This window comes from Corvus brachyrhynchos, unplaced genomic scaffold, assembly GCF_000691975.1.
Source record: "Corvus brachyrhynchos isolate BGI_N302 unplaced genomic scaffold, ASM69197v1 scaffold324, whole genome shotgun sequence".
Lineage (NCBI taxonomy): Eukaryota > Metazoa > Chordata > Aves > Passeriformes > Corvidae > Corvus > Corvus brachyrhynchos.
The window spans coordinates 155,317-182,864 of record NW_008246067.1 but is presented as its reverse complement, the minus strand read 5'-3'; the positions used below and the strand labels follow the sequence as shown (position 1 = coordinate 182,864).

The following is a 27,548-nucleotide window of genomic DNA, read 5'->3' as shown; positions in this document are numbered from 1 at the left end:
GATTAATTTTTTCCCCCTTTTGAGCCAGGTTAGTTTTGGAGATGAGCTAAACTGATCCTGCTCACTGGAGCAATTTATTTGTTAGTGCTGGCATAGGGGACAGTCAGAACTCATGGCCAGAGGAGGGAGGAAAGCTGGAAAAGTCCCTTTCACTGGTAGCTGTCACTTCCACTGGCTTGAGCTTTTTGTGCAAGTACATCTTGACACGCAAACTGCTCTGTATTCACAGCTGTTTCTGAAGTCAATGGAAATGTGAATTTCAATTTGAATGGGGAAAAAAAGGGGTTCTAGCTGTATCACTAGATATCCAAAAGTGGTAAGTACATTTGGTTTGTTGTTTTTTATTGTTGTTGTTGTTGGTTTTTTAATGGAGCTAAGGATGATGTCTCATTTCACTTGAGGGTTGAAAAATAAATCCTCTGTCACTTGCAAATACTTAAATGTTTGTGGTCAAGATATGTAGGCAACAATCCACAAGGAAGATGATAAGGTTAAAATCATACATAAAAAGTATATGGCAATGTACAGAGCAGGAAGTACTAAACTGATAACTGAAAAGCAAATGAAAATTGAACATTTGGTGCAATAAATGAAGCTAAAAGTGGGGGTGAAAATGCAAGACATGATTTTAACACATGCACATGCACACTAACTTAAGTCTGTACAGACTATTTTGATTTCTGCCTTTCTCCTTCTTTGTGATCACCTTTTGATACCTTGCTGTCTTATTATCATATTTGTGAGTAATGTTAATGTTAAAAATCACTCTATAATCTGGAGATGGATTGAAAGCAGGACTCAAACATGAATTCTTCTTAAAGTAAAGCTGTCTCTAGCTTTTCCTTTTTTCTGAGGTAGCAAGTAGTGGGAGCACTACTACGTATTATTTTTGGAGTTTTGCCTTTCACAGCATTGCAGACTGAAGTAAGGCTTCATTCATACTGCATTACAGGACTTGTATTTTGTATTATGTTTATTTTAGAAAGCATACAGGGTATTACCATCTGACACCTAAACACATTAACGGTTAATATTTATTTGTGCATAATTTGGTCAAAGTCAACACAAGATCCTACCAAAAAGTTTTAACTGTATGCTGCCTCTCTCTGGAACAACCTGTGAATTGTTCCTTGCTTTTTTGATTCAGTGTCACGGAACTTTAATTTAAGAAGTTAAGTAAAAGTACAGCTACTCCTTGTTTTCATTGTGCTTCCTAGCCACTATACAAATATTATTCATTGTGGTCTTTCTTCACTATTGTAATTTTGAATGAATGAAAGTGGGGTTTGCGTGTACTTCATGTAATGTATTTTCTTGAGGGCTAATAACTGGAGTTAGTAAGTGTAATGCCTCAATGTCTGTAAAGCTAAGTGTGAAGAAAGTACTTTCCTTTAGGATTAATGCAGGTAAGAGGGAGTTTCTGCATCTTCAGATGAGTAAAGCAAGTAGTTTTCCCCAGCAGAAATCTTGTGTAGCCTCTATCTAGTGTTGTTATTTCCATTTAAAGGTTTCCTTTGTTAGACTCTGTGCAGGCTGGTTCCCATTTCCATGGTGACCATGCTGAAATGCAGACAGGACACAGGCTGGATTCTCATCGGCATAGCCATGCACTTGCATACCAACACATGTTATCTGCTTGGCTTAGGACATTTCCATTAGCAGTTTTAATGTTTAGAGCTTCTTTTTCTCATAGAGATCTTTGGCCTTGCAATACTACACAGTGTTGGGATTTCAGACCCTGTGCAGCAAGACAGAACAAGTTGATAAGCTTATTTTTTGTGTAAATAATTTGGCTCTACTGTTCCAATTTAAATTAGTCAAGGACATCAGAGAACTTTCTGAGCCTTAGGTGCTTTTTTTTTCTATTAAAAATGATAACACAGAAGGATTTTTATTTATAAACCCTTAGGTGAAAGACTGACATATATCTGTGCTAAATAGTTATAGGGACATACCCCTTCTGAAGGCACTTATAAAAGGATAATAAAAATAGGTGAGTGTGAATTAAGATAAGTGATACCTTCTGTCTATATTGGTTGAGTGTGAGCATGTATCTTTGTGAAGCAACATGCAATAATCTTCTTGCTGCTCATACTGCCCTAATTTTCTGGAGGTGGAGAATACTAAAGGCATCTAGTGGACTCAACATAGGCATTTCCCTCACTTCCAAATCAGGCTGTGATTTCTGACTTGACAAATAATCTCAATATTCTGAGTGCTGGTAATTGTTATTTTGAATTATTCCCTGAGTAGCATTTTGGGATCTTTAGAGGAGAAAATTTTATTTTCTCCTGGAGATGCATATGCTGTAAAAATAGAATAAGGCTTGCATACCATTCAGAACTTAAAAGAGCAGGCAAAGAAGTAGGATCAACACAGCCTCTTTGAATGGAGGATGAGCAAAGACATTTTGTGTGCAACTGAATGGCATCTGCATGGTTGAATGTCACACATGATGAATGTCACGGATTCTTTTGTCCCTTTCAAATTGCTGTTAGACAGGGTGAAGGGCTTGGAAGTTATGCACAGCCCTGGTAGAAATCTTGCTTTATTCCTGATTTATTTTGCCCTTTACAACCTGCTTCCAAGTTTATAATTCTTCTCTTACTTCATACAGTTTTATGCCTTTTTTTTTCTTAATCACACAGATCTCCTTGGATAATGTAGTTGGTTATTTCTAGAGAATAACAGACAATGAGGAAATATTGAGAAAAATTACTGTCAGCAGTACACTTCAGGGAGGGAGCATATTGCACAGCAGAAATACCTAAGGAAATACTGGAGTTTGAGGATGGGGAGGTGAGTGGGGGGTGGATGGCTGTGAAGGATTGAATTAGATTCTTACCTTTTATGTATATGACAGCTAACCCATCTTCCTGTCTAGCTATATGTCTCAAACATGAGTGACCTTAAGCAAGAAAGCTGGCAGTGGTTGATGCTGTGTTAAGACTGCAATACAAAGCTGTGTGTAATGACAAGACTGCAGACAACCAGGCTGCTTCACCCATTGGATTACCTGGTAAATTACTACCTCAGCCAGCTGCAAGATAAATCTTCTTACCTGACAGAGGAGCAGCTGACTTGCGCTAGGCCTGCATGTTTAGTGGAGCTAAGGATACTGTCACTAGAAGTTGTTAACCCAGGACTTTCTGGGTGTTATTGCTGTGCCGTACTCTGTGCTGCCTGAAGTAAGGCAGCTGCATGCCGGTAAACCAGCGGAATGAGCTATCAGTGTGTCTAAATTTCCACATGCACGGCAGTCACTTCTCATAATTCCTCAGTTTCTGAGACTGTTGTATTCGTGTTTCCCTTCAGCTGTGAAAACACACTGGGTAAGAAATTCTACTTCATTGCATATTTTGATAAACCAACAAAACCGTAAATTACTACATTTCAGGCCTGCATTTATTCTTGTCTGGTCCCGTTCTCTTAGTTGAGTAAATGTCTGTGTAGGTGCCAAATCAGGGCAACCTATGTCAAGAGTTTGTGTCCTGGTATCTTAATACCAACATGCTACAATAAGAGTAAAATACAAAATAATCCCCTTGAGGCACCTGTCCAAAGCAGCAGCAAGTGGAATATTCTGTCCTGAGGCAACTAGCACATCCTAGATACCAAATATCACTGCAGAGGAGGGTGTGTGACTCAAATGTCTCTGTGCCTGTATTCTTATTTGAATTTCTATTTGAAGAGAACGTTAATTGTTAACTAAAAAACTAAAATTTTAATAAATAGTTTTTCAGTGATTCTGTTTTCTTAACAGTAAACTCTAATAAGACAATGATAGCAGTCTAATAATAATGAATTTGAAAACTAATCCAATATTCCTACTGTGTAGTATAAAATTTAGTATTCTTTATATCCAGTACTATAGGTGCACATAGAACTGATTGAATTTATAGACATTAAACTCAGATTTAGCTGAAATTCCTCTAATGATAATTTATCTAACCTTTCCTGAGTAGAAAAAATTTAAGTGAGATGACATTTCCTTTAACTATGCTCACCAAATAAAATTCCCATTTAAATATGCCTGAAATACATATAGGTCAAATATAAAATAGGAGAAATGACTGAGAATGAGCTCTTACTAGGATGGGCAAAACTATAAACAGAGAAAAATCCAGCAGCACTACTCACATAGTAGTCCTTCAGTAGCTCTGCTAATAATAGTTATCCATTTAACTCTAGCCAAATATTCTTTCATTTCACTGTCTCTACTCTTTTTTTTTTAATTATTTTCTTTCTTTTGGAGGGGTTGGTTGGGGTTTTTTATTATTTTTTGTTTTCCCTTCCAAGCTGCCAAAAGCCAGTTCATCATATTGAACAGTAAAAGACATACTTGAGTCTCTGGATTTGTACTTCTGAGAAGCTGAGAGCTACAATAGACCTTGGTTCTGTGAAGACAAAAAAGCGGCTGTTCTGCTTTTGTGGAAGCAAGTATTATCTCCAGAAAACTCTTCTTAAATGTACATGGACCCTTCTTTCTGACCCCGAAATGTACAATGGCTGCATTTTACAAATAAAGAAGATAACTTCCTTCTGAGCTCTGACTACAGATAGCATGTCACCAACCTGACCGCTGGCATCTGGGTAGACGCAGTGTGGTGTGCGGGGCTGAGGGCTGGGAGAGTGCCTGCTGCAGCCCCACTTCACCTAAAACAGGGTCCCTCTGCCCCAGAGTGTGGGTCAGGTGCCTTGGACTAAGCACTTTAAAACGCACAAAACCCCAACTTCTTACAAAGCAGGAAGACTCCTGCAGCTAAGAGGTGGATCAAGGGTGTTTGAACTCCATCCTTCTCAGGCACCTGCATGAGGTGCCTCCTTCTGTTGAGGTCAAGGAGGGGGAGGAATTTTGGGAGACAGGCATCCAGTTCAGCTTTTTTTCAAGAGGTTGCTGCTTCATAAGTAATGGTAATAGTCACCTGGCAAACATGGTTTAGTTCTCCCTTGAGTCTCGCAGTGATGTAGATTCACCTCTCAGTGTTTTCCAGGAGCCTCTTTGCTACCAGGCAATAAAGCAGTCAGACAAGCAGCCTCTACTCTGTATATTGAGACAAGGTCTCAGTTCATCCCGGGACGTATACTCATGTTTCCAGACAGACAGGCAAAGGTACATCTTGTCTGTGGCCTAATGTCTGGGCACTCACGTGGGAGGAGTTCCGAGTTGGCTCTTTTGGACCAACTACCCATGCGATTACATTCGGTAATTTTGTTGTGCATAAAAAGAAGTTACTTAGCTATTTAGTTAAATAATTTAATTATTTCAAGTAGAAATAATTAAGTTGAAAATCCTTCATTGCCTCTTACTATTGTATCAGAGTGGGTTAACAGTAGGATAGGTTAACAGTAGAATACTTTGCTCTTAGGGCTGTTTCTACACCTGATTCATATTCTAAACTTTTGTGCAACTTCGTGTAATGAAACCTAAGTGACAGGTAATTTTAGGTTCATTTTGGGTTAGGCAGCTGCTGAATTCTGGGCTTCCTGGATTGTTTTCCTGATTTTAATGTGCCCAAATTCTGCCTAGGCACTATCTGATGCCAGAATTGATCATTTCAAGGTGCATTAAAGTGCAATTTCAGGTGAGTGATTGGGACCACCTGCCTACCATTCAGGATGGCCAGCCATGAGCTCCCATTAAAATCAAAGGAGAGAAGGAGTCATTACTTCTGGCATAGGAGAACAAATGTTCTGATAATTATAGCTCTTCCAAGTATTGTATTATATATCCTGTGGTGCCTTGGAGGTTTTCTTGTTGCAGGAAACTGATGTAGCAAACTTTTTACAGCTGAGGCTACTGTTACTTCTGCGGCTGTCCATGAGCAGTGCAGAGAGCTAAACGCCCAGCTAGCTTCAAAAGCTGTGAGGGAGGAACAGGGTCTTAGACATGGTGTCCTAAAAATGGCATGATGACATGGTCGCTGTAGCCACTGCAGTCCTCATGCTTCAGGCTGTGACACTGCAGGGGCAGATGGATGGATGATCCCTCAGCTTTTTTCTAGTTTAGCCTTTCAGGTCACATTTAACAGTGATATTATATGATATAACACATAATACAATATGTTATAATACCGTGTAATAGCCTAGAGTGTGATATGGATAGGGAAGTACAGACACATGTGGTTACTTTCCCTTCTTCTTGATATTTGTGTGAAAATATGCATTTTTTTCTTTGTACAATCATGTTTTCATAGCAGCTGAGAGGAGCAAATGTGGCAAATGGGGTATACAGATAGCAGTAACATTGCTTTCAGTGGGATGACATGCATTTCCTCTCTTACAGTTGTAATGTGGCTCAGGCTTCTCTGGCTATATTTGGAAATATTCCTGGTTTAAAAAAGACAAAATGCAACCACTGATAGCATGGACACAAGGAAAGAGAAACTGCTGGAGTGAAATGCCACTTGGAAAGTCAGTTTTTATCATAGGGAGGCATGCATATTTTTTTTTTTTTTTTTGTGTATTTACCATCGTTACTTGTGAAGGCCAGTGACAACTGCATAAACAACATATATGTGTGTACAGCCTGTTAGCCTCACATACTTTTAATCTCTTTGTGGTCTTGAGAAAAAATTGTGATACTCTAAGGACAAAGTTGAACAATCCTGTTTCTACCAAGATTAAAAAAAAAACGCATGGCATAATAAAAAGATGGAACTTAGGTGAATTTTCTGTAAAATAAAGCTTTTCCCCACTGAAAGCCTGGATGGAAACATGCCAGGATAATACATTTGAGATGGCTTGAATACTTGCTGTCTTTATTAAAACCTCATAGGAAGTTCTCAGTCCTGCAGGAACTGCTCCTATGCATTTTTTTGGAATCAGTCCTTGCGTGTACTGTAGGTTGTCTGGATTTCTTAACTGCAGATGAAGAGCAGTTTATTTGTCTGCTCTGGCAGCCAAGGAGGGCAGTATCTGGGCCACAAGTAGGGAGTTACCAGGAGAAAGACAAGTCTTGTAGAGTAACTAATGAAGTAGTGGGTAAGTTTAATTAGATCTCTTACTCTGCTGCGGTGTTAGAACAATAAAGTAGACAGCTCCTAGTTGTGTTACCACAGTCTGTCCAACATTTCAGTCACAATGCATGTCCTATCATGTTTGTGCTGCCTTTACAGCAGGTTATTGATAACTTCTCAGTGCAGCTCCTTGCATTCCAAACCGTTGCAAGTGAAAGGCAGTGACTCAGGCTTTCACACACGCAGAGGCTCTCAGGCTGGAAGCTGACCTATTTCCAAGAAGAAGCAGTCAGCCAAATAAGCCAAGAAAACTTGCTGGAAAGGAGGGGAGGAAGAAGGGTGGGAGGATTGTTACTAAATGAGGCATTGTTTCTCTTTTGTTCTGAGTGGTGGATTTGGTGGAGGCTTTTTTGCCTATAATTTATTTCTACTCTAAATGCTATAATTTCTGTTAATTATTAAGTAGTTTGAGATACTGTAGCTGTTGTGAAGAAAAACTTGGTCTCAAGATAACAGAAAGTTAAACAAGTAGATGAAGTAGTAAAATGAAGATGCCTTTTTCAAGCTTCTGTAAACATAATGAAACAGCAACAAAGAAACTGATGTGAGGATTATACGATGTTTCTACTTCCAGTACAAAAGGCAGTGTCTTGCCAATGACTTTCTTTGCTCCTTTCAATTCCTGTCAGAGGTTCACATTGTGTCTATTTAGGAGGTTGTTCTCAATAAGAAATCTGTTCAGTTTTAAATTTCAGATTAAACGTGATTATAAAACAGCTGGTTTAGTATACAAGCTATCTAGATGCCATTGTGAGTATCTATCCCCGTGGGTGTGCGTATTGAAGAAAAAGTTATTACAGAAAATAGAAAAGTGAATATAAAGGAGAAAACTAATGAGACTTTTTTTTCAGTTATGTTGACTGTACTGGGTAAATGTTAATATACCTTTCCAGATGGAGTTATAAGTTGTCCTTTATTTTCCTTGCTTGTTGGGTTGGATTCCCTGTGCCATCTGTGAGTATTCTAAAGATGGATAAAAAAGATATTTTGTATTTATGTTCCTTTGAAGGAAAGTCCCAAACAGTGAAACCAATGTAGAATTGCTCTTCTAACATGAGAACTTGATTTGATGCCCTTACCTGTGCCTGCACGCAATGCACATGCCAATACAGTAAAATGGATAACAGTGGAGACTAGTACATTACAAAAGGAAAAAAATCTTCACTTTTTTGTGAAGATTTAGCTCATTGCAGTGAGAATTGCTCAGTGGCTTCTGAAAGCTATGATGAAGAACATCCCTATTGCAATTCAATAGACTAAATTAACTGCATGCTGGTTGTTTGTTTCTTCATGTTTTCACAGTCTTGTCAATAAAGCATTCAAAACATAATGTATTATGAAAGTTGGGTAGTTTTTCTGTAAGAATACTTGATTAATTCCAGTTGGATTATTGTTCTGATAATATACATTCTGAATAATAAGGGAGTAACGTTACTCTTACACCAAAACGTTGTTCCATTTAATAAAAAACAGTAAAGTAAGATTAAATATATTTAATATAAAGCAAGTACTACTTTACTGCCCTTTTTCATAACTTTATTGCTTCCCCTTCCTGCCTTCATTCCACCTTCTGACTAATATTTCAAGGACAATAGGTGATTATAGTGTGAGGTAGGTGCCTGTACTCCCTCTCTAACTTTGGAATCTGTGAGCCAACTGCAGCAAACTTGTACAGGGATGAAAAAATAACCAGCTGGGCATGAGACTGAGACAAAAGTGCTTTTACAAGTTCCCTGATAACTAAGGAGATCCAGTGAGACCTTGCACAACAGAAAATAGCTGAAAATCTACCCCGAAGAGAGCACTTAGAAATCTTTCAGTCATGGAGAAAGCTTGAACCAGAGTGTGCATCCACTGTGAGATGAAGTCAGTGGAAAACAACAGCTACAATTTCTCTCATCCCTCCCACCCCTTTCTTTTCTCTGTCCCCAGCAGGGTCTGACAGGCTTTAGGGCACTGCTGATGGGTGTTCTTTGGAGGTAGAAGTCTTTGAGACCAAGGGAAAAACTTTCCTCATGGAATTTGTAGTGGCTCTCTTGGAGCAGTATAACATAAAGGGCAGAGCAAAGCCCTCTTCTGGAATGAATAGATATTTTTAAAAATGCTAGACTGAGCAATTAAGGCAATGCCAGCAGTACACATCTTAGTGACTGCCAATCTAAGAAACTGCTTCAGGAAGCAGACAATAATCCAGTGGGGTTTTCTTGATTCATTTTTTCCCCCAATAGCAATTTGTAGATGAAAAACCATAGTGCATGGTTTTAGCATAATGCAGGTCATGGCCTTGCTTTACTTTGGTGACTACATGCTTATAACTTCCACCCTCAAATCCCTCAGCATGCTGCTGATTTTGAGTTTAGGTTTCTCAGGGTCAGCTGCCCTTCTGGAGCTGGCACAAGGGGCAGTGGTTTTAGCTGTGGCTGTGCTACCCAAGTGGAGGGGAGCTGCCAAGGATGCGCTCCGGGCATTGTGACTGACACAAATGCTCACTCACAAAGACAAAGGGTTACTCAGCTGGGTTATGTAACAAACTTTCTCTGGTTTGTAGTTAGTAGTTGTTCAAAGAAGTGAACACCATAACAGTAAGGAAAAAAGGTGACATTCCCTACTGGCAAGGTTAATATTAGATATATTTAAAACTAGTACTTAGTGTGTGGTGGATCCTTACAGACTCAGTGGTCAAACTCCATTGTCGCTTCTTTTTTCTTGATACTGTCTTTGCTAGACCTGTTTGATGGAAAGCTATAAATAACAACAGCAGAGAAAGCCTCTTTTTGACTGGATATTTCAATGAGAGGTGACATTTGGCATAACCGAGTCTGTGTAATTATGGTATTTTTTAATATATTGCCATTTTAAATTGGAAGATCACTTTTGCAATGTAGTAAAATGTGGTTGAAAATTCAATCTTTGCTATTTAGAGTTTAAAAAATGACACATTTATTACGATACTTATGATACAAAATACAGACTAATAATATGTTCAGTGTATTCTATTAGAATTTTATAAATGTATTTCAGCAAACAAAATAATCAAATACATAAAAATCTGACTTCATTCTTTTTCATCCAGTTGAATTTTTTTTAATGCTGGTTAATCTGAGTAAGGGGTTTCAATCAAACAACTATGATAATCATAACATTAAATGATTGATTACCAAACAGATATTTTCTGCTTGATCCCTTTAAGCTGTGAGCTTTGCTCACAAAATCAAAACAATTATGAATTGGGTGTACCTAATATGAGTTTTACTTCATTAAAACTTGCTTCAGCTTGTACTGCAAGCAGAATGAAGCAAACAGAAGGCATTAGAGCTATCATTAGACATGACATTTATAGTTACAGAAGAATTCCCACACGTTGAGGCTTAAAGGTGCCCAGTCATGACACGTATTATTTTTTGTCCTGCTAGGAGAAAAAAAAATGTTGTTGTTAAAGCATAAAACCAGCTATACACCTACACTGCAGCTCCCATGGCTCACACTGCAATAATGCAGTTGCTGAAATATGGGAATTCCCAGGAAAAAAAACACCATGTGAAGAGATACTCGAATTTATTAGAAAGATTATAGTTTCTTTTATCCCATTATGATTTTTTTTCTTGCATTTCCTGTCTGAATCTTGATGTTGGGAGTACTCTGCTTAGTGAAGGTGTTGCGTTGTCTTTAAACCGAACTGCCCAAATGCCCTTCCCAGCAGAGGAACTGCTGCTTTTGAAGTCTGCAGAGGGGCTTTCAGAAGCTTTAGGCTTGTATCTGGCTTCCTTTGTTCCACACAGTCTGTTTACTTGACTGTAAATAAAGTGCCATTTACAGACAGAAGTTAGGAAGTGGATTTTTACTTGCCTGACTAATCTTTCATCATGATCACTAGGTCACAAAGTAGAAGTCTGTCACCAAAAGCTATTAAAATCCAGATAGTGAATTAGTTTTCTTTATTTCAAGATTCTTAAATTATCAAAGTTCATTGCCTGAAGGCAGCAACAGATACTGAATCGTTCCAGCCTAGAATATACAGTACTTTGAAGCTAGATATTTCAATGATTGGCACCCTTTTAATGCATGAGAGACCCTCTTATTTTGCACAGGCTTAAAATAGGTTTAAAAGAAACTTAGAATTTTCTCTTTTTTGGCTGCAAATGCTCGAGTTTCTTTTTCTGGATACTATATTAAGACAGATGTACAAAATGGATAAAAGATGTTCTTACAGTGTAAGCACCATATAAGATGGAGGAAAATGGCAGGAAAAATGCCCAGTACATTATTGCCAGTATAAACTTGCTAAGCCCAAACCAACTAAGATTTGTGTGGAGTAGATGTAAAAAAACCTTTTAATTATTATAAAAATGTGGAATTTAAAATGTGACTGAAATATGCTGAAACTAGGCTCACTTGATAATGATTGTGCTGAGTCAGATTGTGTTTGCCAGCCTTTCTACTTTGATTTTTGCAAAGCAGTTGTGAGTGAGAGGCAAAGCTGATCTGTAAGAATATTGCAGACAACAGTATATCTTCAGAGGCTGGGTTTTATGATTGCTTTTTTTGCTCTTCTCTTGTCACTGTCCTCAACTGTCTGCCTGTCCAGAAAGCAAACATGATAGAGGCAGCTTTGAAGAGACCTGTGATCTGGCAGACACTTCTCCATTATTCCAGTTGGACATTTTTGCTCTCAAAGAGCAGTGCTCTGATGCTGCAGTAGTGCAATTGTTTAAAAAGAATAAAATCATGCCCCAGTGGTAAATGGGAAGGATGGGTAAAATGGTTCAATGAGTAGAAGGGGTGGGTTACTGGGAAGAGTAAAAGGGCATCGCTTCTGTAAGCTGTGGTGAAGCCCAGAGTAATTACAAGGAGTTGAAGTTTCCCAGTGCAGGGGACAGGCAATGCCCTTGCTCCTTGGGATAAGCTCCCATCTTGGAGAAAGCAGGACCACAAGGAGTGGTCCTGGGAGGTCCAGGGATGGATGCTGCACAGTGGTGGGAGGTCAAGCAAGGAGATGAACAGGCAACACATAACCCAGCACACACTGTGCTGACCCCATCTGACTTGTCACAGCACCCCATGAGAATTTGAACCAGCATGGGGACTTTACTTCAGGCTGTTGGCTGTCATACCTGCTTACCTGTAGTTTTACCCAGTTCTGGAGGAATTTTTTGCCCTGCCTTTAGAATTTAACAAAACTCTCATCTTGGACATAGATTAGAAACATCTTCCATGTATTTGCACCAAAATTGTCCAATCCACTCAGATGTTCAACAGTGTTACCATTTGGCTTGTGATGTGATTTGCTAATAAGTGTGTAACAGTCCAGAGAGTCAAGAGTTTTTCTCTAAATGTCATTATATTTTGGGTCAGACTGGAACTGTTTGTCATTCTAGATTGCTTCTGTCTCTTTGTTCGAAAGCCAGGGTTTATTTTCCTGTACAACATATAATGTGGAGGGTTCTTGTGTATTTACATGCAGGAGAGCACTGTGTTATAGTTTCCTGTGTCCAATGGGACATTGCTAAATTGTGCTTGATTTCTGACTGAGGAAAATGCAATTTAACAACAGACAGAAAACAACACAGGATATGACATGGAAAAAAATGTTTTTATAAAATAAAAGTGTATTAAATCACAAAAGAATTACCAGCAATTTTCAATTTCTATCTCAATACACCTCTTCTCTCTCCTCAAAACCCAGACATAAACTGTGATTATATGAGGTTGTGTTTAGTGTCAAAAGGATTGCAAAACACAGAGTAATGAGTCTGTACATATTCTCTTCTCCAGTCTTAAATGGCATGACTCAGGAAATATATTTGTCTCTAAGGATGTTTCTCAAGGAACTATACTTTTAGCAGTGGGTGACTCCTTGCCTTCCAGAGGCTGACTGTAGATAATGGTTGTTTGAGATAACTAATATATGATTTCCTGTTTTGAATTTGTGGTAAAAAAGTAGTAACTCTTTTAGAGTTGTATTTAGTCATCTGCTAGTGATCTTTGTGTTTTGAATTCTGTGGGCGACGGTACAAAATGCATTGACAATTTTTACAGGTCATGAACTTTGCCTGCAAACCTGTGGTTGTGATTTTAATATTTTCTCTATGATGTTACTGTCATTATTACTATTACAGTTCAGCTACTGTGAAGGGCTGTTTTATGCTGACATAAACCCTGCTAACCTCTCTTCCAAAACTGCTCCTGGGACCTGGGAGAAAGTGATACCAACAGTAAGCTCTCTGCCCATTAGAACTAGAGAAGTGTTTAGAATTTGAGCTTATATTTTTAAGATGCCATCTCTCCTTAAAAGGTCCTTGTTATGAGGGAGTATGGAAGAGGCTGCTTCTTTACAACACAATGACTCATACTAAATAACCGTGGTGAGGCCTATTTGTGTGTAAAGCAGATAAAACTCATTCTGTCTGGGCACACAGGAAGGGAGGGGGAAACATGAGTGATGTTGTTTAACCCATGAGCAACTCTGTGAACCTGCCTCACCTGGGAACCTAAGGGACCAGCTTCGCAGTGCAACCACAGGCCACGATTTCTTCCATCATTGTCATTTTTGGAGGGTTTTCAGGAGCTTTAAGGTGTTTCTCAGCTGGGCTGTAGCTTGTTCCTGGGATCCCACCGTTGTCTCAATCCTTCCACCTCCATGCTGGGGAAGGAGTTGCCTACTTACAACAGAGTCTCTCAGGGGAGTCTGGCCTTTTTCCTGCAGCTGCCCCAGTGGGTATTCTCCTAGATATCCACCTATTTCTTGCTCAGACAGAAATCAAGCCCTTTGTGAATGAGGAGTGGGCCCCCATGTCCTACAAAATCAACTTTGTCCCCAGTCCACATTGCTGGTTCACCCCAGAATGGCATGGAATGGCACACCATTATTCCTAGTGCCCAGGGAAAAGCAGTTAGTAACAAAACCACATCTAAGTAGAGTTGCAGTATTAAGTGTCACGATTTATTAATGCTGTTCTACCTTGCATGTTTGTATTTCTAAGTTTTTCTGTTTGGACAACTGTTCAGACTGTTTGGACTGAAAACAAAGACTTCTGGTGTGATAATGAAATGACTCAAAAACTTAGGTTTTCTGATGCAGCAGATAATCTCATTTTTATTCCGGTGCCACAAATTAAAATATAAACAGTATTAGCAGATATAGTCAGGGCATTTTGTCTGAGCATGGAAAGTTGAGGTGAATGGAATTGCACCCAGCTGGTGGACAGTTACAAGCAGTGTTCTCCAGGGCACAGTTTTGCTTGATATCTCCATTGACCTGGATGAGGGGATTGAGTGCACGCTCAGTCAGTTTTCAGGTGGCACCGAGTTGGGTGGTGGGAGTGTTGATCTGCTGCAGACCATATGCAGAGGGATCTGGACAGGCTGGATCCATGGGCTGAGGCCAATGGTGTGAGGCTCAACAAGACCAAGTGCTGGTTCCTGCCCTTGGCTAACAACTCCAGGAAGCGGCACAGGCTGGGACAGAGGGGCCAGAAAGGACCTGGGGGTGCTGGTGACAGCAGCTGGACATGAGCCAGGGTGTGCCCAGGTGGCCAAGAAGGCCAAATCCATCCTGGGTGGCCAGCAGGACCAGGGCAGGGATTGCCCCCTGTACTGGGCACTGGTGAGGCCACACCTCGAGTGCTGTGTCCAGTTCTGGGCCCCTCACTGCAAGAAAGACATTGAGGTGCTGGAGGGAGTCCAGAGAAGGGCGGCGGAGCTGGGGAAGGGTCTGGAGCACAAGTCCTGTGAGGAGCAGCTGAGGGAGCTGGGAGTGTTTAGCCTGGAGAAGAGGAGGCTCAGGGGAGATCTTATCATTCTCTACACCTGCCTGAAAGGAGGTCATGGCCAGGTGGGAGTCAGTATCTTCTCCCAGGTAACAAGCGACAGCACAAGCAGAAATGACCTCAAGTTGCACCAAGGAAGGTTTAAACTGGACATTAGGAAAAAATTCTTCCTGGAAAAGGTTGTCAAGTATTAGAACACTCTGCCCAGGGAAGTGATGGAATCACCACCCCTGCAAGTATTTAAAAAGATGTGTAGATGTGGCACTTGAGGACATGGTTTATTGGTGGATTTGGCAGTGGTTGGGCAAGGCTTTTTCAGCCTAAAAGATTCTGTGATTCTAATGTACCTCAGCAGGCTGTTGATGTGTTTGCTCTGCCATAAGATTAATTTATGCCTAAAGGTAAAGGAGGATAACAGACCTCTGAATCATACATTTTGCCTCCATTCAGCTAAAACATTAGTAATGCTGTGACTTTTGTTAAGGCCAACAGTGAATGAGTCATTGATCTCTGCCCACAGTATCACAACACATGTAAAGAGTGCTAGAGAGGCATTTCACAGAGGCAGGGTACTGTAGCAAAAACACTGTTTTTTCAAGCATGTGTCAAAGGCTGTATTTATTTTCTTCTGTTGTGGGAGCTGTCTCAGATGAAGAGCCTTTTTCACTGGGATCAAAATTCTTCTTTAATTGCTTCTGTGGTAATCATAATCTTTGTCTTAACAGGCATTCTTCATAACTGCTGTGAAGCCTACAATGTTGGGCTCCTGGAAGCAAAAATATTTTCTGGTCCACCAAGAGAGCAGTTTGGATATGCAGTTCAACAGTTTGTAAATGAACAAGGCAAATGGTAAGCAATTTGAATGGCTTGGTTTATGTCCAGCCAAAAGCTTAAGTAAAAAATGTTGCAACTCTTTAATATTTCTTTTATAATTCCACATTTCTTTTAAATGCGTTCTGGCTAACTCTTTTTTATATTAGACCTATATTTTTACAAATAAATGCTTGGGGTTATCAGACCAAAAGTTGAGATATTCTAAAGACATATGCATGTGATGGTTCAGACTCTTTTCCTTACCACCATGTGACCTGAGGTCTTTCTTTCAGTAATCTTTTACTTTCATCTCCAGTACCCTAATTTCCTTAGGCTTACAACTTCTCTAGAATTTTAACTCACATTTCATTCCTTCATGTACCCACAGCATCTTTGTTACACTTTACATATATGTGGGATATTTTTCCATTTTAACATTGTTAAGGTCAAAAACAAATTATTAGAGCCGGGGAGTTCTAATTATTAATATTAAATTAAATTAAATTAAATTACATCTATATAATTTTGTGTCTGATACAGTACTAACTGCTTGCTTTTCAAGGGATGGTGTATTTGGCTGTCTTTAGTAACACAATCATAACAAAGTCTTGTGTCTGCTACATCTCTTCAGCCATAAAATTTGACCTGAAATCCAATGTTGTTACCACAACATCGGGCTTGATGAGCAATTAGTTAAAATTTTTTTTCTAGAAATGTTGTTTTAACGAATTACAGGGACTAAGCACATTTAGTGGAAGACACATTGTTTCCTCTTCTGCAGCCTCCGCAGTCACAAAGCTTAAGGTGTCCTTACATGTAAGGACTATAAGTCTGTGAAAGTAATTGAGAACTACTGAACTCTTAAATGTCTGTTTGCGTGTACATGGCTTTAAGTCTACAGCAGGAAGCCACGCCAGATAATATAAATTATGGTATGCTGAGGCACTTCAGATGTGACATCCTCCATAGACTGAAATGTGTCAGAACCCAAATAGCCACAAACTGGTGGTTTTGCTTAAGTGACAACAGACTGATACTCAGTAACTGCACTTCTCTCAGTAAAAAGAAAGCGAGAGGTCAAAATCTGAAATTCATGGAAATGCATGTGAAAATGCATTTTGCAGTTAAAATTTGGAAAAACAGGTACAAAATTACTGAGACAGCAGAGACGTTTGTGACCGCACTGCTCAGAGGCACCGCGTGGCTGCAATTGGCTACACATGCAAATGCACGACCCCTGAGATCTCAGCAGTGTTTACCTCCAGGGACCAGGAGACAGAGGAGAGCAAAGCTGTATCCTCGGAATTAAAACCTTGGCATTTCCTCTCCCTCAGCTCGGTAGGCTTCCAGCCTACCCCCACCCCTCATCTGATGCTGTGGTGGCTTCTCACTGCATTTTTGCCTGCTTTAATTGTGTTTAGTCACCCATAGATCAGAGATCTCTTTTTTTTAAAAAAAACAACTTCTGTGTAAAGCCACTGAAGGAGAACAAGAATGTGCGCCATGTGCCTGTAGTGAATTGAATGCTTTTGCCTCATACATGGAGAAATTGCCTTGTGTTTTATACTTCTCAGTTTTTCTGTAAGCTTGCAGCAGAAGCAATAGGTGCCTAACTCACCCAAGCTATTTATGTTTTATATTTCCCTCTTCTATTTTTGCTTTTGATATAAAAACTCCTCCACTATCACTTTCTTGCATAATGTGTGCTGGATTGCAGGGAAAAAAAAAGTAACTTTTTAACTTTTCCTGTCTTACAGAATCATAGAATCATTTAGGTTGGAAAAGATCTTTATGGCTGTGGAATTCAATCAATCTTCTCCTAAGTATATGAATATTTTTAATCTGGTAAACTTTTCTGTATATAGGCACTTCACCATTAGTTCTTTAACTGCATGATGTCTGACCTAGCTCCAAAAGTCAGGGAAATTTTATCAGCTCATTTTCAAGTAACTAGGACTTGTTAGAGGCTCTTCAGTGAAGAAAAGCCGTTTTTAGTCTCCCGCTAAAAAAATTATTAGGCAAGCTTAAGAAAAAGGTGAGTCATGTTCTACTGTCTCGTTCTCTTGATTTCTAGGCTATTTTCTTTTTCTTGGGACAACAGAGCTTTTTCCTGCATGCATTATTAAAAAAAAAAGAAAAAACAACCAACTAAAACCCAAAACAAAAAAGCCCAACCAAGCAGACAAAAAAACCCAAACAGAACAGTCAATCTGATTCAAGTTGTTCAGTAGGAGTTGTTTTCTCCTATGAGCAACGCAGAGGCTGCAGTCCATGCAGAGAGTTCTTGTTGACATGGCTGAACTGGGAACAAGATAAACAGTCTGAGATAAGATCAGGGTGATTATTTCTGTCCAAGGCGAGCATTCATCATCATACGCTTTTGTGAAGAGATCCTCACTGTGCAGCAAGAATGTGTTGTATTAGAAAACTGTCCAGGCACAGAGTGGGGCTGCTCACCACACAATGTGCTGCTGGGGTGCCCTCTCTCCCCAAGAGAGGTTATCCAGAATCTGAGGTCCACCAGAAATTTTATCATTTCCTAGATTTTCCTTAATAAATTAACAGGGTGCTATATAAAACACAGCTCTAAAAATCCTCCTGTACACTCTCGAAGAGTAGAAAGGAGAGATAGAGAAACACAGCAGATGCAGTTATATTATTCAGCTGTATTTCTGGGAGGTGCATCTCCTGAGCCAGTAAGAACTATAGAAATGATAGAGAGAGAAAAATTTTTGCTGAATTGGTACTGGTTTTCACTTTTCTTGGAGATGAGTTCAGAGAGAAGAGGGAAGGCAGTCCAAATGGGAATGCAGGACTATTGAAGAGTTTAGTACAAGTTAGGATGCTGTAACACAAACCACTGAGGAAGACTTTTTGTGTAGAGACAAATGATCCAGGATAATTGGGCACTGGTCTGCTGTGCATTGATGAGCCTTGATGGCATGTGATGCTCATAAATAAGGACAAACTTGCAAGTCAAGCACAGCTCAAGCCTTTCGCAGTGTCTGGTGGGAATTTAAAAACAGGAGCTCTTTAATGAACTCAAGGAAAATTGTGAATACCAATAAAACCCATCAATTAGAAAAGTTTAAGCAGGTCACCACACAAGTAATCAGACACCACAGAAACATCATTCAGTTTATGCTGTGGTTCTCCCTGTCAAGAGGCCATCTGCATTTGAATCCTAAATTGAGACTAAAATTTCTGTAATTTTATAAACATAGTCTTTTATAAAGCCAGATTGTACCCTGCCAAGTTCATCTTGAATGTGCATTCCCTGAACAGCAGCTGACAGTACATTCTTCAGAGATGAAGAATGCTGAGCATTGGTTTTAGATCTGTCACAGGTGAGGAAGATTGAAATAGTTGTAGATAACTCTTAAAATATTTCCTCCTACACATATGTGTCTTCTGACACATGCTGAGCTGTGCCTGTGTGCTTATGATTTTCAATTTTTAAAATTAATTTGGTTTTGAATTTATATTGTGGGATTTTTCTGTCTTAAAGTATTTTGTTTCACTTCACATGTCGATAATGACACCTTAATATACAGTGCACTTACTGATATATCACATAGTTACTGCACTACCAAAAATAGTTTAAAAAATCATTGCCTACTGCTCAGTGGTTACCAAATACAGTGGCCTTTCTCCTGAGGGTCTGTTCTGCCCCTTCAGACCAATAAGATGTTTTTCCAAAAAGACACATTTCTGTATGAATTTCTATTGAAATAAGTACATTTTCAAAGCTTTCTGATTTTAATGAGGATGGCCATTTCTTTTGAGGAGGGCAATTTTTTTAATTTTTTTTCCTAACAGAAGCTGCCATTGTTACAGCTCTGTTGTTTCAGTGCCAGCACCATTGCTAATGCGGAGTTCTTTACCCAGCTTTTGTTTTCCCTGACTGCATGCACCACAGTTTGCCCTTTTCCTGCTTGGAGAAGCTCTAGCTGCTTTTTTGTAGGACTTCTGAGTTTGTCACTCAAACTCTCTTGCCACAGCTCACTGTAGTTTCTGAACTTTTGATTCTTGTTGAAAGGATCAAAATTTTAGATAGTGAGAAGTGTTTTAGTGTGCACAGAGAGGCATCTATGAGAGTGAAGAGTTTTCTGGTCTTCATATCTAGTCATCACTTCCTGTAATTTCCTGTAGGAAAAAAGGCCAGATGATCTAAGAGGTCCTTTCTACTTTTGTTTTCCTATTAGCCATCTTCATGTTTAGAAAACAAAACAAAACACAACACAATGAAGAGCAAATACATGAAAAGAAAAAAAAAAAAAAGAAACCAGAAAATATAAAACATGCTCTGACAACAGCTGGGAATTCAGCCCTTCACTATGAATTCTGATTTTGCTTTCTGCTACATTGCAGTTTGCTGGTTACTAGCTTTGTCATGGTGTAATTTCCCAGAAATAATTCCTGTTGCACTTTGATCTGCCACTCCTCAGCTTGTGTGGTAAGGCATTTCTGCTGAACTTCATTTGACTTCCTAGTGCTTCGTGTACAGTGTTGGAGAATGATTAGGGAGATGAATAATAAAATCAGTAGAAATATTACATTATAGTCACTATCGTATTGTGTAAAGACAGTCTGCAAGGACACATAAGGAAATTTTGTAAAAATAAATATTTAACTCATGGCTGAAAATTACCCTTAATTAATACATTATCCATGATACAGTTTATTTGGAAACAAGCATTCTCAAGTATTTTAGTACTACTTTCTTGCATTCTTTCCTGATATATTCTGTTTCACTTTGCCTCATGCATCCTGTCTAATCACAGTAAAAAGAAAATTTGTAGTTAGCAGGATGCTAGCCAGATACTCCCTTGCTGTCTTCACTTCTGATGTTTCAGAAAGATACACATGCATTTTCTCAAAGCAGCATTGTGTAACTCCCTACTGTAATGGTTTATGTTAACTTTGAAAGGCAAGTAGGACTTCCTGATTTTTAATGTAGATTAAGGTTAGTATTAAATATAAATAAGGCAAAGAATACAAGAGAAATAGAAATTATGTTATTTCCTAAAGCATTTAAGGTTGGCAATTAAAAGTAGAGGGCTAAGCTTGGCTTATGCCAGTTAATAATTTTTTCTCAGGCATGTATTGATGACAGGTTAGTTAAATCAAATAATGGAATGGGTTTAACAGCTATGTTCATCTCTGAAAATCACAGTCAGTAACAGTCAGTTCTAAGTGTTAATTTCTGTGTATGGAGTGGCATTTTTTGGCCTTCATCATAGGTATGACATTGAGATTCACAGACTCTGCAAATCTACAGGGGATATAGAAAAATAAGTTAATAAAGTAACTCCCAGTAAGCTATGAGGGGTGCAAGATAAATGAAAGACAAAATAAAGTAGCTTTGTGCACACTTGGCATAGATTAAAAATTGTATCTAAAACAATAAAAGTTAATCTTGTTTTGTCTTATATTTTCCTCTTTGTACCATGCAACAGCTTCAAGGTTAGTTTCAGGGGTAGCAAAAGTAAAATTATCTTGTGAGTATCAAGTTTAAGAAGTGATTGTTCCTTGGTATAAGCAGATGTTTGGCTTGCAGTTAATGTTGAAGGCAGGGAAAATGGGAGCCAAATAATGTCCATGGAATGAGCAAAACTATGCGTGCTGAAAGGGAGAGAGCACTTTTAGCAAACACTGGGGATGATATTTGTCTCTAGTTTATGCCATTAGCAGGGGTGAAACTTGGAGATAGCTTGGAGTTAGGCTTGGATTTGGGTAAGCTAGTGCTGGACTATGCTTCTGTTTCTCTTCTTCTCTGGTTCTCACTCTGCTTGTGAGTGAAACTGTGTGCACTGGGCTCTCAGGAAAACCTGTGGCCGCACAGCAGTGCCAGCACAACACAGAGATTCACAGATTTCATGGCCAAATGGGAGTGGTTGCAGGGGTTATTTCCAAGATACAAGGTCATTCCCTGAACTCTAGCTGTCATCCTGCAAGAACTCTGAAATGTTTGCCTTCTGGGAAACTTAGAAAAAACATACAAGTGTTTATAAATGTACACAGTGCAATGTTCAGCTTGGCAGTTAATGCTGGAAAGCTGTTCCAGTTTCAGATATTGCACATGCAGTGTTGGCATCCATTTTAAAACTATTTCCTGTTTCCACGAAAACTCTTACCCCTTCTCTCCCATGAGCCCAGTTAGCATTTTAAAGCCGTACCAAAATTGGTAGTACCTAGCAAGGTGGGAGAGTGTAACACCACGTCTTCTTCCTGTTCCTCCTCCTTCTTCCTCTGACTATTGACCAGCTCCAGCCCTCTGTGTCACTGCAAGTATTTGCAGATTATGTTATCTGTTGGCACATGACCAGTGCAGTAGTTGCTTATGAGCTCTGTTTATTTGATACTGAGCTGCAGCAGTTCTGGTTTCCACTGTGCCTAAAAGACTCAAAAACACACATAAAATAAGAAAATCAGAGGCCTCCTCATGGCTTCTGTAATGTACAATGTTATGATAGAGAGAGGTGTTTATATGAACCTAAGATGCATATTTAGAGATGCTGGAAGTACACAAAGTCCTGTTCCTGCTGCCTGCATAATCAGTGTTTTCCAACAAGGTAATTGAGAAGGAGTTAGGCATTCTTAAAATATCCAGACACACGAGAAAGATAATCTGAAACCAAACCCCCAGTTGAATTGGTAAAATAATGTTACTTGTGTTTAATTGAGGTGAAATAAACTAAAAAATGAGTACGCAGATAGCAGTATTTTTTCTGAGCAAACTAGAAAGGTCTAAAACTCTTTCTTGTGCATCTAAAACTCTTTCTTTTGCATCTAAAACTCTTTTTTGTCACAACCATTTTATTCAAAGTAGTAATAACATTGCAGCAGAAAAATCAGATGATCCATAGGAAGTTAATACTATATATAGCAATTGCTTTGAAATATAATAATTTCCCAATTTTTTTAGTAGTGTAAGGTATATTTGTGTTAGCTACCTATAAAATTTTAGAGAATAAAAATTTTGCTTCAAACAACCTATTGACACACTAAAAACAATGGTTTCTAATGGAACTCAATATTCTATATTGGGCCCCTATTACTTGTCCTCTTACTGTCCCCAAAATGCATTAATTGCTACCATGGATTGTTCTGTTTGAAAATAAAGTCATAGTGCTGCTGGAGCAAGTACCCATGATCCCTGCTTTTCAATAATCTGTTTTATTTTTAATAACCCTTGAGATCATCTTTTGGAGAGTTGTGATGAAATATAGGTGTTCTTAAGCAGTATTCCCAGAAGGTGAACTAAACAATTTTGTGAAGGCTTTCAAATAAAGATTAAAGGAGTCTTGAAGAGCAGATACTGGAGGGGAAACCTTATGGCAAATGAAGAAATGAGTCAGAGAATATTAATCACTTTGTATTGCAGGCAAAATGATCACAAGTATTAACTTTCGTGTTCAAGATCAGAGACTTTATGCAGCAGATTGTTACCACCAGCAGTACTTTCTTTCTGACTCAGTGTTATCAAGGTGTGGTAGTGTTCAAGCTCAGACGTAAGTGTTTGACTGCTGCTGAGCAGATCCTGTAGAAAACGTTTCTTATCAGTTAAAAGAATAACCTAAAAGGAACCAGTTAACCATTAACAGACAGAACAATAAATAATATGTCTCTCGATCCTCAACATATATATTTCTAAGTTTTTGTGTACCTGTATATATTGGTATCTTCACTGTGTTTCGTCTGACCTGCGACACAATGTCACATTAAAAACAGTACATGTGTTTGAGGCAGCTGAACCCCAAAGGCTCTCCCATTCTTCTTCTCCACCAAAGCTGCCCCTGGTGAATCCAGTGTAAGGTATTGACATGCAAATAAAGCTTCTGAACAGTTCTGGAGAAGACTCCTACACCTGAATGCCTTGGGTGCTATATCTCTGGAAAGCATCTTTTACCTGTTATCCATAGTGAGCCATGCATGCTGAATTTTCCAGTATCATTGAGGATCTAATGACATTCCTTTTCCTCTAGGTTGTTGGTTGGATCACCCTGGAGTGGCTATCCTGCTAACAGAACTGGAGATATATATGCATGTCCTGTTGGTGTGTCCAAAAACACATGTAAAAAACTGAATTTACAAGGTAAGTTCTAACTGGCAATGTCTTGCTGCAATTGTCCAGTTTTTCCTTGTGTATGTATGAGGCCAATCTATTTTATTAAAACTTTTTCTAACTAGCTGTCTTCATAATCTCAGATTCTGTGGGGTGTGTGTGCTGCAAGGCCTCAGTGCCAGCTGCTGATGAAACCTGTGTCTCTCTGAGCAAAAATTGGTGCCTGGCACTGGAGTCAGGCCAGGTGGTGCCAGCTGCTGGAGGCACTGGGGTCTCAGTGTCACCCACTGGAGCAACTGGGGTCTTTACCCTGCAGCCATGGGGCAGGAACAGTGTGGGTCCCAAAGCCAATGTCTGGCAGATGCAGGGCTCTGTGTCATTGAAGGGCTCCATGCTGGCATCCAGGGGTGGGTGGCTGGCAGGGCAAGTGTCTCTACTTTCCCTAAACCAAGTAGGGGCGGGCATCTGTGTTTGCCAGCTAAGTATAAAATGGAGTTCAAGTCTGGATACAGTGAAAATACAGGGCAGCAGAGTGTCCTGAGTTGCCTCCTTTATGTTTATTTGTGGTGCAGACCATATCTGCCCTCCACTGCCCCTTCCAGTTTTCTGTCTAAAGCCTGATACTGGATCAGAGGAGTCTGGTGTCCTGAGGAATGTAACAGTAGCTACTCAGCTGCAGCTACTCAGCCAGCCAAAAATATGCCATAGGTAGATCCTTTTTTCCTCTATTTCGTCTTCAGGTGTCTTGAGAGCAGATACTCTAAATGGCCATACTTAATTCATGTCTACAGTTAATGGTTAGCAATTTTTTTCCCAAAGATTGGCTTTTGTTTCTTTTGTCTCAGAATTGTACACAGCGATTTGGAAAAGGTGCCTTAGATTCTGAAAAGTCAAGTTTTTGAAAAGAATTCTAACCTAGTAAATTGCTTCTACATCTTATTTATTTATCTGTCATTACTTAATCTAATTTTATTTCAGCTTTAATAAATATTCCAAATGTGACTGAAATTAAAGAGAACATGAACCTTGGCTTGACTCTGATACAGAACTCAAAAACGGGAGGATTTTTGGTATGTATCAAGATCATATTCAGTACAGACAGACACTCCTGAGGAGACTGTAGAAACTAGAATTCTCCACATTTTTTCATAAGTCCAAGCTAAATGTATTTTATTATGCAGCGTGTATTAGTGTATCTTTTCCATATTTTAAAATATTGCATCCCACTGCAATTACCTAGGGTCCAAAAGCAATTGTGAAATGTATCATTAATGCAGGAATATTGAGAAGGCTCTCCTTCATCGTTTACCTAAGCATCCTATCCGAATTAATGACTCAGTAATTTAAGTCAGACAATATACACAAGAATATTATACAAGTCTTGTATAGTTCTGATTGTGCTTTCAAAAGACTTTATATAATCTCTCCTCCATCATTTGCACTAGCACAGGCACCTGTTCTCCTGAGATAGTAGGATTTCTAGTCCCATGGAATTGTGATGTGTTTTATTTGGTTAGCAAGCTGAAGGAGGATGCATTTTCTCTGTGTATATTCCACAAACCACTGTCCTTGGAGCCTGCAAAACAGAATCTTACTCAAAAGGAAGCGAATGCCTGTTTCATGTGCTTTTTTATGATCCTAGTCATACGCATGAAAACTGTTGCTGTGTAGGTGTACTCCACTTTGATGTAGCCATGTGCAGGAAATAAGTGAAACAATAAATTACAGACAGAAGACCTCTAGGGTGTCCTTAAGCTTTGTAATTTTTGTTGCATCTTCCTAGTAATCACAAAAATATTCAAATATTTATTGTATTCATTAATACATAGCTCAGTTTACTGAAGTACTTAGAAGTATGCCTAATTCCAACTTCTTCAGCAGCTCTCTTGGAATTAGTAAAGTTACTCATAACTTCAAAATGCAGCAACAGGGCTTTTCTTGACTTGTGGCTTGAAAAGGCACTGATTAAAAAAATCTTACTCTGTCTCTTAAATAATACTTTCAATTACAGGTAATGTCCTATGCATACCCACTTTTAATCAGTGTGAGTAACTGCAGTGTTTTAAAATATCTCATGCAAGAAAATTTGTATTTTCTAATAATATTTAAACTTCTCTCAATTAAAAAGAATTTCCTGCTCCATATGTTACTGATTGACTCTCCTTAAATTGCATGAATTAGAAAAGGTTGAATTCTAAGACATAAACAGCCACGTCGTTGTCAAAAAGGGCTTCTTTTTAACATGAGGAGAATGGAGTACTGGAGACAGGTGCTTATCTGTGACTCAGCCTCAACAAATACCAAAAGCCCCATGACTTAGTTGTGGCAGGTATTGGACCACATGCATGGACTGCCCGCTCATAATTGCAAGCTGCTGCCAGCCAGGACTTTAGGGTTTCCCCCTCCCAGCTCACTGTTCCCCTCCCTCCGGTGGCCCCTCCCCCTGCCTGTCCTAGTCTGTGCTGCGTGCTCAGTCCCTGGGCTGCTTGGCTTGGAATGCGACCCAGGCTGGCATGTCTGTGCTGCAGCTCCCAAGCCCTGCTGGTTCAGCTGCTTGATGCCATGGGATTGGTTCCCACAGGTATTCTAAGTACAGGGCAGTCTATTCCCACACGCTCATTACATTTTTCTGAGGCATGCTTAGTCCTGTTGGAGAGGTGCTGAAGAACTTCACTGATGGTTAACAAGATTTTTCTGGATTTCCTGACTAAATTTTTATCAGTTCGTTTTCTGGGCAGTGCTTTGCCTTTAGTTGAAAGAAGTAGCTCTCATCTCCCTGCATGTAAAATCTTCTTTTTGTATTTGACACCCCACAACCACTCACCTTTCTCCTTTGCCTTGCTAAACAAATACAGAGTTTTTGGCTGAAACGTGCTTTTTGAAATACACCTCTCTCAAATATCAGTGACCACATCTGTGCTGTATTCCATGTGAGTCTTTCCCAGGCACTATACAGTGTATTTGGTATTTCCCCAACTCAACAGCTTCTCGTCACATACCTTTAAGCCATATTTGCTTTGCATGCCGGCTGTGTGCTTGCTGTCACCCTGCAGTCATCCAGGGCCCGATCCTTCTGCTTCTCTCCCTTCCATCCAGTGACCTTCCAGTTTAGGTCCACATTTCTTAATGTTAGTCCTGAAGGGCAAGCCTACACCCCTTTATAATATTCTGCCTTTCAAGTTCATCAGTTTTTGATACGTGATCTCCCCTTCATTAATGATGCATCTTGAATTTCTGACTTAAACATTAGAGTTTTTCCCTTTTTCTTTCTGAAGATCAACAAAGATTATTAGAAAATCTTTGCTTTTTGCTCCAAGATTAACATCACGATTTTGAACTCCCACCAATTCAGGAAAAAAAAAAAGAAAATGGCTAAACAAGACTGATCTAAAAGGAACTTTAAATTAACTCTAAAGGCCAGTAACTCTCCTCCAGCTTCATAGTTACCATTATAGATGATTTATTTTGCACCTTTCACCTCTCTAAAAAGCTGTCTTTTCCATTAAGAACTAACCATGCCCCATGTAGCAGCTAAAAAAGCACTTATCTCAAGATCAGATAATGTGGATATACTTCCTTTCTCATCTAGAAAATCCACCATCTGGTCAAATATCTTAGGATAGTTTGATGTTGTCTCACTGGTAAACCAGTGAGTGATTTAGCTCATTTTCTATTTACTTTTGAATTTAATTACCTTTTTTTTGCCCCCCAGTATCCTTGAGAAAAGTGTAATAGTCCCTCTTTTCCTAAATAGAGGTGATGCAACCAGAGTGTATATATAAGGAAGCTATAATTTCTCACAGAACAGTTGGAGAGAGGTTATGTAGAGGTTATATTTATTTCCTTGAGTTTCTAATATTTTCTTTTAAGAAGGAAATACAC

The 27,548-nt window shown here is 39.2% G+C and overlaps 1 protein-coding gene across 1 annotated transcript in view; it reads left to right on the top strand.

The window, feature by feature from the left end:
- Window positions 1-219: 219 nt before the first annotated feature.
- ITGA2 (integrin subunit alpha 2) overlaps window positions 220-27,548 on the top strand; it is a 64,173-nt gene continuing 36,844 nt past the window's right edge. Inside the window, exons 1-4 of the mRNA XM_017746870.1 lie at window positions 220-316; window positions 15,511-15,634; window positions 23,587-23,696; window positions 24,645-24,736. Coding sequence (XP_017602359.1) covers window positions 24,686-24,736 — 51 coding nt within the window. The 5' untranslated portion in view covers window positions 220-316; window positions 15,511-15,634; window positions 23,587-23,696; window positions 24,645-24,685. The remainder of the gene's footprint in view (window positions 317-15,510; window positions 15,635-23,586; window positions 23,697-24,644; window positions 24,737-27,548) is intronic.